Raw genomic sequence first — 12,668 nt, forward strand, 5'->3', positions numbered from 1 at the left:
TCTTTGTTTCTTTAGATGTGAGATACCAGGCCCTGCCCTCAAGAAGTTTAGAAACCTCTTAGGACATAAAAGGACATAGGAAGGTCAGTTGGAAGAAGAGCCTGGTGCTTGAGGCCTGAAGGCTTCTCCGGAGCCAGGCCAGGGGACAGGCAGGCAGCAGCTGAGAGCTGTCCCCTTGGCAGAACCCGTCAGTAGAAGCAGAAGTTGAGCTCAACAGCCTGGCCGTGCAGCCCGGTCCTCCCACCTCTGCCTCTTGTCTTACCCGCTCTGCACACATGCTGGCCTGGGCCGCAGGAGCTGCTTAGGGACACTTGAAGCCTGGATCTTGTCCTTAATGAGTTCCAAGTCCAGAGAGAGGAGAGTGACACAGAAACAGAGTCACCAGCAGACCATTGCAGGGTGACATGAAGCACCCAGGCCGGTCTGGGCCAGGAGAGACTGCACAGTAACCAACTGGTCAGGGAAGCAGGGCGGGGAAGCATTCCTGGCCCTCTGAGAGCAAAGGCTTAGAGAAACTCTAAGGAGCCGGTAATCTCTGCAGAGCCTAATAGCTGGAGCACAGGCAGTGAAGTGTTTGCTGGGAGAGGGGAAGCCGGACCATTAGGCGGATTGGTGCACAGAAGTCGTCGGTGGCCAAGCTCAAGAGCTGTCTTCTATTATGGGGAGAGTTCAAAGCAAGAAAAGAAATGTCAGGGTTTCACATTAGGAAGATTCTCCCTGCACCACCCAAAGGAGGAAGGGGTCTCCCTGGAGCCAGAAATGCTTAGCCCTCACTCGGATTCTCTGGACCCCAAGTCTGGGCTTGGGCTAGAGGCAGGAGAGAAAGTCTGCCCAGCATGCTAAGGGGAATGGCGGAGCCCACGGCACCTGGGGAAGAGAAGTGGGCTCCATTTGCCTGCCTCCTGGCTTGATAGCAGGAAACCTGAGATTAACTCAGTAAAACCCACCAAGATGGTGCACACTGCCAGGCTCTCCCCTGCCCTGCCCTGCCCCCCTGGGCAGAGCAGGAGAGCTGTGTTTCTGGTGCCCCCCGGTGCCAGGAAGCACCCACCTGGCCTAGTACTGCGGGCTGCAGGCAGATACCCTCAGTAGCATCCCTGAGCTCCCAGGAAACTTCTGATTCTTGACTTGGAACTTGCTCGCGGTGGCCTGGTTGTTGGTGACCCCTGGAGGAGAGAAGGAAGGCACCCCAGGCAGGGGAGGTGCAGGTCAGGACTAGAGCTTCTGAGCAGTGCAACTAGGGTGGGGCAGATGGGGCCTTGGGAATGCTGGTGAAGGCGCCCCAGCCTTGTTTCCCTCTCCCTGCACCACCCAAAGAAACAAAATTCCATTTTAAAATTATGTTTATTGTACAAATAACATTACGATGGTGGAAAACTAGAAAATGGTAAACAGAGGAAAAGAACAGAAAACCACCCCTATTTATACCATCCAGAGACACTCAGGGCCCACACATTGACACATCTTTTTCCAAGTTTTCCTCAACAGGTACACTTGGGAACCACCTTTACAATGTTATTTGCCCTTTCCTAAAACTTCCCCAAAGTGATAGGAATAACCTAGTGGTCTGGGAACCCCACCATCTATCCAGCATACGGAGCTCTGTTCGGTGACCTCCCCTCCAACTCCTCCATGATTTGTTGGGTCTGGGACTGTGTGCAGGGGAGACTCCTGATAAAGGCACAGTAGTGAAGACCTCCCTGACCCTGTGCTCCATACCCACCCGCCCCCTATTAGACCCCAAAAGGAGAGTCAGACTCTGTCTCGGGGTCCCCAAACCACCCACCCTCAGAGGCTGTGGCCAGAGTACCTAACACCCACAGTCCCTAGCAGATCCCCACCACGACCCAGGCTCAGGGCCGAAGGCCGCCGACCCGCCTGCAGAGGCCCCATGCGGCCATTAGGCCGCACCCACAGGAAAAGACTAGAGCGGAAAGTGGGAAGTAAGCCTTGGAAGAAAAGCAGCCAGGCCCGGTGTACCGTCACCTGCCTTCCCCTTTGCAGCTCCAGGTGCGCCGTGTGGGTGGCCGTGGCCAGGGCCCATGGCTTCACCTGCTGGACCCAGCACAGCAGCAGGATGAGGATCACAGAGGCAACCAGGAGCCAGAGGAGACCCAAGATATAGAAGCCCAGGAACAGACAGCAAGAGTCAGAGCTGAGAAGAGGGTTGTTACTGGAACTAGCCAATCCCTGGGCCTTCCAGAGGTTGTCAGATTCAGAGATGATGGTTATGGTGGATTCTAAGATAGTGGGGAGTGAAATGGATTCTGTGGAGGTTAAGAATATGGTTGATTGTAAAGTCTCACTTATGGGTTCTGGGGTGGTCAGGGTAGTGGGCTCTGGGGTGGTCGGAGTAGTGAGCTCTGGGGTGGTCAGGGTAGTGGGCTCTGGGGTGGTCGGAGTAGTGAGCTCTGGGGTGGTCGGGGTAGTAGGCTCGGGGGTGGACCAGGTAGTGGGCTCTGGGGTGGTCGGGGTAGTGAGCTCTGGGGTGGTCGAGGTAGTGGGCTCTGGGGTGGTCGAGGTAGTGGGCTCTGGGGTGGTCGGGATTGTGGGTTCTGGGGTGGTCGGGGTTGTGGATTCTGGGGTGGTTGGGGTTGTGGGGGGTTCAGTAGTGGGTTTTAGAGTTTTGGAGGAGGTGATGGAGTCTATAGTAATTGGGATCGTGGTCAGTTTCTTAACTGGAGGCAAGGAGGACACCTGACTGCCTGGCGAAGTAGTCAGTGCTAAATAGAGCAGGTCCCAGTGCATGGTGTGGCTAGAGAGGGTGCTTACAGTGTTCACGGCAGCTACCTCCTGTTCCTCATCATATTCATCGTAGTCCAGGTTGTCCCTGTCACCAGGGATGTTGCAGCCATCCCCCGAGAATTTGTAGACGTACGTGCCGTTCATATCGACACATTGAACGCTCTTCACATCGGGGGTCATGGCCTTAATGTCCACATCCTCCTCCCATACGTACACGTTGCTGGGGTTGTCCTGCAGCCAGCGGCTGAAATAGAGGATCCCGCAGTCGCAGGACCAGGAGTTGTTATGGAAAAAAGCGTAAGGCAGGAGGAGCATCCCAAAGAAGCCCGTTGGTATCGTGCGCAGCCTGTTCTTTTGGAGGTAAAGGGTGTCAAGTTCCTCCAACCCTTTTAGAAGCTCAGTGGGCAGCTCTTGCAAGTCGTTTTCAGCCAGGTTGAGCTTCCTCAGGCGGGGTGTGGGCACCAGGAGCTCAGGGGGCAGAGTCCTCAGCTGGTTTCCGCGCAGATAGAGCTCGTGGAGGTGGCTCAGGCCATGCAGAGCGTTAGGAGGCAACGAGGTCAGCTTGTTGAAGGACACGTCCAGGATAGAGAGAGCTGGCAGTGCCTGTCCCAGCTCGGGCAGGCTTCTCAGCTTATTGTGGGCTAGATTCAGGACCTCCAGCCGCGGCAGTTTCGCGTCTGCCTGCAGGCTGGTCAGCTGGCTCTTACCCAGGAACAGCTCAGTGAGGTGGGGCAGATTCACCACGGATGCCATGGAGAAAGTGCCCAGGGGGTTCTCACCCAGGTGGAGGATGGCGGTGTCGGCCTGCAGGTTTGGAGGCGGTGCCTTCAGTCCCTTATTTTCACAGTTCACTTCTACCTGGCTGTCCTTGTTGCCGACTTCACAGATGGGGACGGGGTGTGAAGGGCTTGGCAGCAGGAACAGCAAGAGGAGGAGGGGCATGGTGACCTGCGGGCAAGGGGTTTTGAGTGGGCACCCCTCGGGCCCTCAGCAGTATGCCTCCAGGCCCTGGCCCCCACTACAGCCTCTAGGATTGTTTCAGAAACTCACCTCCCACACCTCTCTCCCTTCATTCCCCTCTCCTCCCCTTGCCCCGCAAAGCCTAAACTACTAGCTCCAGCCCTTGGCTGTTATCCCTCCCTCAGGCCCCGGCCTCCCCGAGCCCTGGCCCCAGCTCACAGACCAGCAGAAGAACCGCCGGAGACACAGAGCTTCTTCCAGGGTGCGACTTGGTCCTTCTGTCTTCCAGCTCCAGGGGGGCCTGAATAAGAGCAGGAAGAGGGTAGGGATGGGGAGGAAATGGCAGCCTGATATGGGCTCCCGGAACCCGGGAACAGCCTCCATCCTGGACATAAGCCCTTATCACATCCTTCCACAACTTGCCCTGAGCCCTCCTTTAGGCTCTGTTCTCTCCTGCTCTCCTCCTACCTTGGGGAGATAGGGGGTGGACTCCAACCACCACTTGCTTCCAGGCTTAAAAACCTCTCCAGCTGCCCTCCTCATTTCCCCTTCACAGCTGCATTCTTAGAATTGCCTACTTTTAACCCTGGCCTCCCTCTCACTCCTCACTCTCCTCTAGGCTGCTTCCCACCTGCCCCCTACTCCATGGACTCAGTTCTTGCCATGTACCCCTGACCCTCTCCACCCACCTGACACTTTCCTCCACACCATCTTGTTTTCCACAGCCCACACACCTGTGGCCACTCCCACCTTGGGACTCATGACAGTAATTTTTTTTCTTTTTTTAATTTATTTTTGGTTGAATTGGAGTTAATTGGCAAGGTTGTGTTGTTCTGCTGTTACTGCCAGTGACTCAGTTATACACATACATACATTCTTATTTATATTCCTTTCTATTATGGTTTATCCCAGGATATTGAATATAGTTCCCTGTGCTATACAGTAGGACCTTGTTGTTTATCCAAGAGTAATTTTTTCTTGGTTTTCTTCCTGCTTCTCTAGCTGACCTTTTTCAAATCTTCTTTGTGGATTCCTCTTCTTCTGTCCTTCATGAGAGATTAACCTGCCCCAGAGTTCAGTCACTGGCCTTCTTCTGTGATGCCACACAAACCCCTGAGCTTCTCCTCATCCACTCCCTTGCCTTTGACCACCACTTGTCCCCTCAGTGACTCTCAAGTCTTCATCTCTAGCCCAGACCCCTCTCCTGAGACCCAAACACATATGTCCCACTGCCTTTTTAATTTCTTGGCTGTCCCACAGGCCCTGAAGCAATATGTTCAAAAACTAAGTTCATCGCCTCTCTCTGAATAGCCTGTCTTCCTGTGTTGTCCAACCTGGTGAATGGTTTTGTCATCCGCTCATTTATCTAGTACAAGCAAAATCCCTGAGAGTCATCCTTAGCTCCACCCCCTATTTAACCTGCCACCAAGTCCCACTGGTTTTCCCTCCCAATGCCCCTCAGCCCCCTTTTTTCCACCCTCACTGCCACCATCTTCATGCAGGGTGCCATGTTCTGTCCACTGTGTCTCTGTGACAGCCTTTCCACTGCTCTCCCCATTTACTGACCCCCCTCCTTCTCCCCACCTGAGTGGTCCTTCAGAAATGCTCGTATCCTTCCACTGCTTGAAATTCACCAATGGCTCCTTGCAACCCTCAGGAGGGAGTCTGAGAACCCTAACAGGCCTACAGAGTCTTGTAAGATCTGACCCTTGTCCACCTGTCCAGCCCCTATCTCTTCCTTCCTTCCTTCCTTCCTTTCACTGAGCTGGATCTTAGATATGGCATGAGAACTCTTGGTTGCGGCATGCGGGATCTAGTTCCCTGACCAGGGATCGAAACCTGGGCTCCCGGCATTGGGAACTCTGAGTCCTAGCCTCTGAACCCCCAGGGAAGTCCCTAATCCCATCTCTTAATGCTCCACCCTTGACTCTAGGTTACTCTCTTTCTTGTGCCTTCTCACCCTTCATCCCTTTCTGCCTAACTTACTTATCTGGAGAGTTCCAACCCAGAATTTCTTCCTCTGAAAAGCCTTTTAGGATTTCCCAAGACCCAGCTGGATGCCTGTTTCAGATAGATGTCGTATCTGTTGGTCCACGGCCCCTTCCATGATGAAAATATCCTATTAACTGTCCCCTAGAAGGGGTACCCTGCAATTGCACAGGCCTGCCCCTATCTGCTGGCTGGTGACTGGACAAGGAATGGATACTTGAGCCAGGTGCAGTTAATCCAGAGACCTGTTAGTTATATAATTTGTTGGCTGCAAAGAGTACTCAAAGACATGGAGAAAACGAGGCACTATGTAAGTAGCAAGAAGCGAGGTGAAGTTACATAGAGCCCACGACATGGAGTAAGGCCTCTGAGGCTGTTGGGGTTTTTTGCCATTTTGGCATCAGTTAGGGTTTTTAGTTGGAAGCAACAGAAATTTTTTCTACTTAATTTAGGCTCAAGAGGAACTTATTGAAACTACATTGGCTACTTCACAGGCTTCTAAACGAGGGCTAGAGAACCATACGTGGGCTGGTGTAGCTAGGAACAGAGCTGAGAACCAGGCTGCAGAACCAGTCTGGCGAGGAAATCTCTGCTCTCCCTGCAAGACCAGGTCTCTGAAGCTTGTTCCACTGCAACTGCTGGGCCAGGAGCTCAGAGTTAGCACAGCCTCCTGACTGCAGAGAGAGAATCCTGCATTATCCCTCCTGTGTTGTGATACTAACTCCAGATTCAAAGTCTGGGTTTGAGGGACTTCCCTGGTGGTCCAGTGGCTAAGACTCTGCACCCCCAATGCAGGGGGCCCGCCTTTGATCCCTGGTCAGGAAACTTAGATTCCACATGCCACAACTAAGAGTTCACATGCTGCAACTAAGCCCTGGCACAGTCAAAACAAATAAATATTGAAAAGTCTGGGTGTGAGTCCTATTGATCTGTACCTATGACCCAGTTACAAAGGAGTCTTGGAAAGCAAGGTATCTGGCATTTTCACCTTCTATAATACAAGGCAGGTTCTGCTTCTCCAAAGATTTCCATGTTGAAGGATTTTGCAGACACAGAAAAGGGATTCATGTGCTTTGACACCTACTGAAACAGTCCTAATATTTTGCTTTCTTCACATGCCGATGGGCTGAATTGTTTCTAATTTTGCATTGTTGAATGTTTGGGATTAATCCTACTTGGCCATTATGAATTATTCTTTAAACATCGTTATAGGTTAGTTTGCTCAGATTTTATTCAGAATTTGTACATGTACAAAGTTAGAAAATAGGTGTGGCCCATAGATTTCTTTGGGGGGTACATTTATCTCTCTGTGTTTGTTGTGTTCACAGTTCTACTGGCCTTGTAAAATAAGCTGGAAATTTTTATGTTATCTGGAAAAGTTAGAGATCATAGGGATTTTCCATGCAGTTTTGGTGGAATTCACCTATGAAACTGTCTGGGCCTGAAGACACTTGTGGGAAAACTCCTCAAATACCTTTTCAATTCCTTCTCTAATTGTTTCTTGAAGCTTCTACATCTTGAGTCAATTTTTGTAACTTATTTTTCTAATACAATATCTCTTTCATGTAGCCTTCAATTTATTGTCATAAATTTGCACATTTTATACATTTATAATCTGTTAAAATCTCCATACCTGTAGCTATAACCCCTAATATTGTTTATTTATATTTTTGCTCTTCCTCTTCTCTGTCTTCCTCCCTGCCTCCCTTTCTTTATTGACCAAACTTGCCAAAGATTGGTCTGTTTTAATGGGCTAGTCCAAGAACCAGGTTTATTATATTCATGAGTCAATAGCTGGGGTTTTTGATTTGAAGACAAATATCTACTTTGATCTTGAATAATTTCTCACACTTTGAGCCCATTTTCTTTATTTTGTAATTTATTCTTTGAAGTATAATTGACTTACGATGTTTTGTTAGTTTCCAGTGCGCTTATTTTCATGTTCTGTTTCTACCTTCTTGAGTTGAAATCTTAGTTGACTTATTTTCAATCTTGATTTTCAGGTAAACTCATTCAGTTTATACTTTTCATTTGAGTGCTGCTTCATGTCATCTCACATGTTTTATCATGTAATACCTAAGGTGAATATTTCTGATTAAAATTTTTTATTTATTTGGCTGTGCTGGGTCTTATTTGTGGCACGCAGGAGATTTAGTTGAAGCATGTGAACCCTTAGCTGCCACATGTGGGATCTAGTTCCCTGACCAAGGCTCAAACCCAGGCCCCCAGTGTTGGGAGCAAAGAGTCTTAGCCATGGGCCATCAGGGAAGTCCTGAATATTTGTAATTTTTAAACCCAGCATCTATTCCTTTCAAATAAGAGGACCCCATTTCTTTTGAGAGATTACACCTCCCCTGATGAGTGCAGACTTGATGGGAGTAAGAATCCTGGCCTGTTGCTTTGGAAACCAAAATGTCTTTGGAAGTTCTTTCCACTAGATCCTTCCTGTTAGGAAGGATCAGTCCAGGGATGTGATCTAATCATGGACAGTCATACTCCTTCTCCTAGGATTTCAAACAGTGAATGAGGCCACAGAAGTAGAGAAAATAGGACTGGACTTGATTCATTTCGACAAAGGGCTCAGGAAAAGCTGTAGAATACTTCCTGCTACTAATTCCTCAGAGTCACCTGATTCCTGAGCAGTTCTGGATTTCCAGTGTTCACTTGTGGCCAGTGAGCTTCTGCATCTTTTCAAGAACTCTGTGTTGGATTAAGTTAGAGTTGATTTCTGTTGCATGCATCCAAAGAAGTCTAATTTAGGGCTCTGGTTGTGGTTTATTTATTTTTAAAAATCATTTATTTGTTCATTTTGGCTGTGCTGAGTCTTTATCGCTGCTTGGGCTCTTCTCTAGCCCCCAACTACTCTTTATATATAAAGAGTTACTACTACTCTTTGTTGCAGTGCATGGGTTCTAGGGCACGCCAGCTTCAGTCGTTGTGGCATGTGGGCTCTATAGTTGCAGTTCCCGGGCTCTAGTGCACAGGCTCAATAGTTTATGGTAAATTGGCTTAGTTGCTCTGCAACAATGTGGAACCTTCCCAGATCAGGGATTGAACCTGGGTCTCCTACATTGGCAGGTGAATTCTTTACCACTGAGCCACCAGGGAAGCTCTGTGGTTCATTTTTAGAGTTTGTGCTGAAGACATTAGTTGGAGGTCTGCTCAAGACCCATTTAGCTTTTCTTCTTTCGAGAAATTACTCATACTCCATCCTTAGAATTTTTGGTGCAAATGACTCTATCTTACCTGCATATGTTGACCTAAGTTAGTCACTACACTTCCTCCCCTTGGACAAGGGGAGCTCCTCCCTTTCCTCCCCTGATACAAGTTGGTAAGGGTGTCCCATGGTGAGAGTGACTGGTCCAAGGATGGAGACAGAAAGTAAGTTGGTCCTTTCATAACGAAGCCCAAGACTTCTGTTGGTTGGTTGAGGTATGTGTACTTTCTCTGGATGTGGACAAGGAAATAAGTAACCCCAGGTGAGTTGTTGGCATCTATTTTGTGATCACAAGGGGATCTGACCTTAGGATGAAGTTAATATCAGGGAAGTTATAATGAAAAAAGAAACCAGGTCCTTGGCATCACTGAAATGCTTTATCAAACAGATTTTGAAGTTCAGTGAGCCAAAAATCCTCTTAATTTTTTTTAAACTGGTTGTTATTGGAATATCACTTGGAACATAATGAACTTAAAGATTGTATTTTCTATTTTTTTAAAAGTGGAATTATTTACAAAGATACTTTTTAAAATTTCAGGTAGAATTTTAAAAATTAAACTTCTTATTTTGAAACAACTATCAATTCACATGAGTTGTAGGAAATAAGATGGAGATCCTGTGGACTCTTTACCCAATTTTCCCCAGTAGTAACATCTTGCAAAACTGTAGTACATCCAGTATCACAAACATGATATTGACATTGTTCTGTCAAGATACAGAACATTTCCATCACCATAAGGATTCCTCATGTTGCCCTTTGATACCCTTAGCCTCTTCCTTCCTACCTCCCCACCCCTCCTTACCCCCTGACCACTACTAATCTGTTCTTCATTGCTATAATCATGTCATTTCAAGAATGTTATATTGGGACTTCCCTGGCGGTCCAGGGTTAAGATCCCAAGCTTCCAACTCAAGGCTGTAAGGGAGCAAGGGTTCAATCCCTGGTCAGGGAATTAAGACCCCACATGCTGCACGGCATGCCCCCCACACCCCCCCCCCCCCAAAATGGGATCATACAGTATATAACCTTTTGGAACTGGTTCCCCACCCCACCCCACCCCCGCCCACTCAGCGTAATTCTCTGGAGATTTGTACAGGTTGTTCTGTGCATCAGAAGTTCATTTCTTACTATTGCTGAGTAGTCTTCCTTAGTACGTATGTTCTACAGCTTATCTGTTTACCAGTGGAAGGACATGAAGGCGGATCCCAGCTGTTGACTTATTACAGATAGATGTGCTGTCCATGTTAGAGATTTCTGTGTGAACGTAAGTCTTCATTTCCCTGGGGAAAATTGCTTTGGAATGCAATCTCTAGGTCATATGGTAGTTGCCTGTTTATTTTGGGAGGCTTTATCTTTGGGTTATTCTTTGAGTTTATCCTGTTTGGGGTTTGCTCAGCATGTTACGTGTGTAAGTTTATGTCTCCTGCAAATTTGGATAGTTTTTAGCACTTATTTAAGAGCTGTTTCAGCCTCATCTTCTTTCTCCTCTGCTTCTGGGGTTCTGATGACATATTGGCAGATCTTTTGTTGTAGTCCCACAGGTCCCATGGGAGACTGTGGCTTGTTTTTTTTTTTTTAATTTTATTCTTGCTCTCTGTTGTTCAGAATGGGTGATTTCCATTATTGAATCTTCCAGCTCACTGATTCTTTTCTCCGTCCCCTCCATTCTGTTGCTGAACCCATTCCCTGAGCTCTTGTTTCAGTTCTTATATTTTTTCAGCTCTAAAATTTCCATTTGGTTCTTCTTTAGATCTCTTTCTTTGCTGAAGCTTTCTATTTTTCCATTTGTTTCAAGCATATGCATAATTTTTTGTGAAAGCATTTTATCATGGCTGCTTTGAATGATTTTTCAGATAGCTCTAACATCTCTGTCCCTTTGGGTGGTGGCAGCTACGGACTGGCTTTTTTCATTCAATTTGAGACCTTCCCTGGTTTTGGTACATTGACCAATTTTTAATGAAACAGGAATATCTTAACGTTATTTTATGAGACTCTGGATCTGATTTAAACCTTCTGTTTCAGCTGGCTTTCTCTGCTACTGCTCTGGCAGGGAAGGGAGGGGCACTGCCTCCTTACTGCCAGGCAGAAGCTGAAGTTCACATTTCACATCCAAACTGTGGACGTCTCATGAGTGAGGGTGGGAGTTCCAGGTCCCCACTGGGTCACCACTGCCACTTGGGGCAGATGCCCTCATTTCTGCAGAAATGAGGGGAACTTCTGACTCTCTAGAAGGCTTCCTCTGATACCACGCCAGCAGGGAGGGTGAAAGATAACTGGTCACTGCGCCAGTCTGGATGGGCGTCCAGGCTCCCCTGCAATTTCTGTGGACCCTGAGTGTGGGAGGCCTCATTACCAGCTGATAGGGGTGAAAGTTCCCACTTCCTCCTTGGCCTTCTTAGAAACCACCCCAGCAGGGATGTTGGGGCACCTTATAGCAAGCCTGAAAATCTATGCTCACCACTTGGCCTTTGTTGGTATGGGTGTGGGTGGGGTCAACGTTTTTCTGTAATATTTGGCTGGACTCAAGTGGTTATTTTCGGAGTTTTCTGCCGTTAGGCTCTCCTTTTCCTGGCGGAGAGAGCAGGCTGTGTCTGTGGTGTTTCCAGGTTGCTAATTTCTTTTCCTCCAAGAGAGGGACATTCGAGGCAAAAAGAAAACCCAGGGATCTCACTGCCATCAGGCTGTCCCTGAGATCCTGAGGCACCTAACCTTTTGGGTTTCTACATCTTTTTGTGTTTGTTTTAAATACAATGTCCAGTCGTACTTAGCAGGTAGAATAGGAGAAGGTAAATCAATCTCATTGTCCCTTGGGTGGATTTGGCTAGCTTTTCATTGCCAATGTCTAAATTTATTGCACTTGACAGTAAACATCCCATGTATAGTGTGATGGTTAATTTTATTAATATGTATCACTTTGGCTAGGACTCGCCATTCATTACCATTTTGTCTCCTTTGCTTTCTCACTTTGTCTTTTTCCTGAACCATTTGGGAGTAAGTTACAGACATCACATCTTTTCCCTCCAATATTTCAACATATTTCCTAAAAAACAAGGACATTTTCTTACCTAACTGTAGTATAGTTATTAATTTCAAGAATTTAATATTGATACAATACCATTATCCAACTCATGGTTCATATTCCCATTTTGCCATCTATCTGAAAAATGTCCTTTATAGCTTTTTTTCCCCAGTTGAGGATCCAACGCAGGACCATATCTCTTTAGTTTCCTTTAGTTCTTTAACCTGTCTTTATTTTTCATGACTTCGACATTTTTGAAAACCATCATCTGGTAATTACACAGGATATCCCTCAATTATGTAGGTATTTCTTTGGGTTAGCTGATGTTTCTCATGATTGGATTTGGGTTGTTTTCCTGGCAGGAATATTAGATGAGTAATGTGTCTTTCTCAGTACATCATATTGGGAGATATATACTATGTCAATTTGATCCATTACTGGTGATTTTAAAACCTCGAGCATTTGGTTAAGGGGAATCTACCCATTCTCTTCATTATCATGATACTACTTTTCAGGACTTCCCTGGAGGTCCAATGGTTAACACTCCAAGCTTCCGCTGCAGGAGCTGGTTCAATCCCTGGCCAGGGAACTAAGATCCCACATTCCGTGCAGCCAAAAAAAAAAAAAGATACTATTATTCCTTTTGTAACTAAGAAGCAGTTTCGGAGAGAGATACTTTGATAGCATGTAAATATCCTGTTCCCAGTCAAACTTTAGCCACAATCATCCATTGATGA

General features: G+C 47.2%; 1 protein-coding gene across 1 annotated transcript; it reads right to left on the reverse strand.

Moving 5' to 3' along the window:
* Positions 1-1,788: 1,788 nt before the first annotated feature.
* Positions 1,789-3,687, reverse strand: GP1BA (glycoprotein Ib platelet subunit alpha). The gene has a single exon (XM_052658925.1). It carries the CDS (start codon positions 3,685-3,687, stop codon positions 1,789-1,791), a length of 1,899 nt encoding a protein of 632 aa, XP_052514885.1.
* Positions 3,688-12,668: the final 8,981 nt, after the last annotated feature.

The sequence above is a fragment of the Budorcas taxicolor genome, chromosome 19 (assembly GCF_023091745.1).
Source record: "Budorcas taxicolor isolate Tak-1 chromosome 19, Takin1.1, whole genome shotgun sequence".
Lineage (NCBI taxonomy): Eukaryota > Metazoa > Chordata > Mammalia > Artiodactyla > Bovidae > Budorcas > Budorcas taxicolor.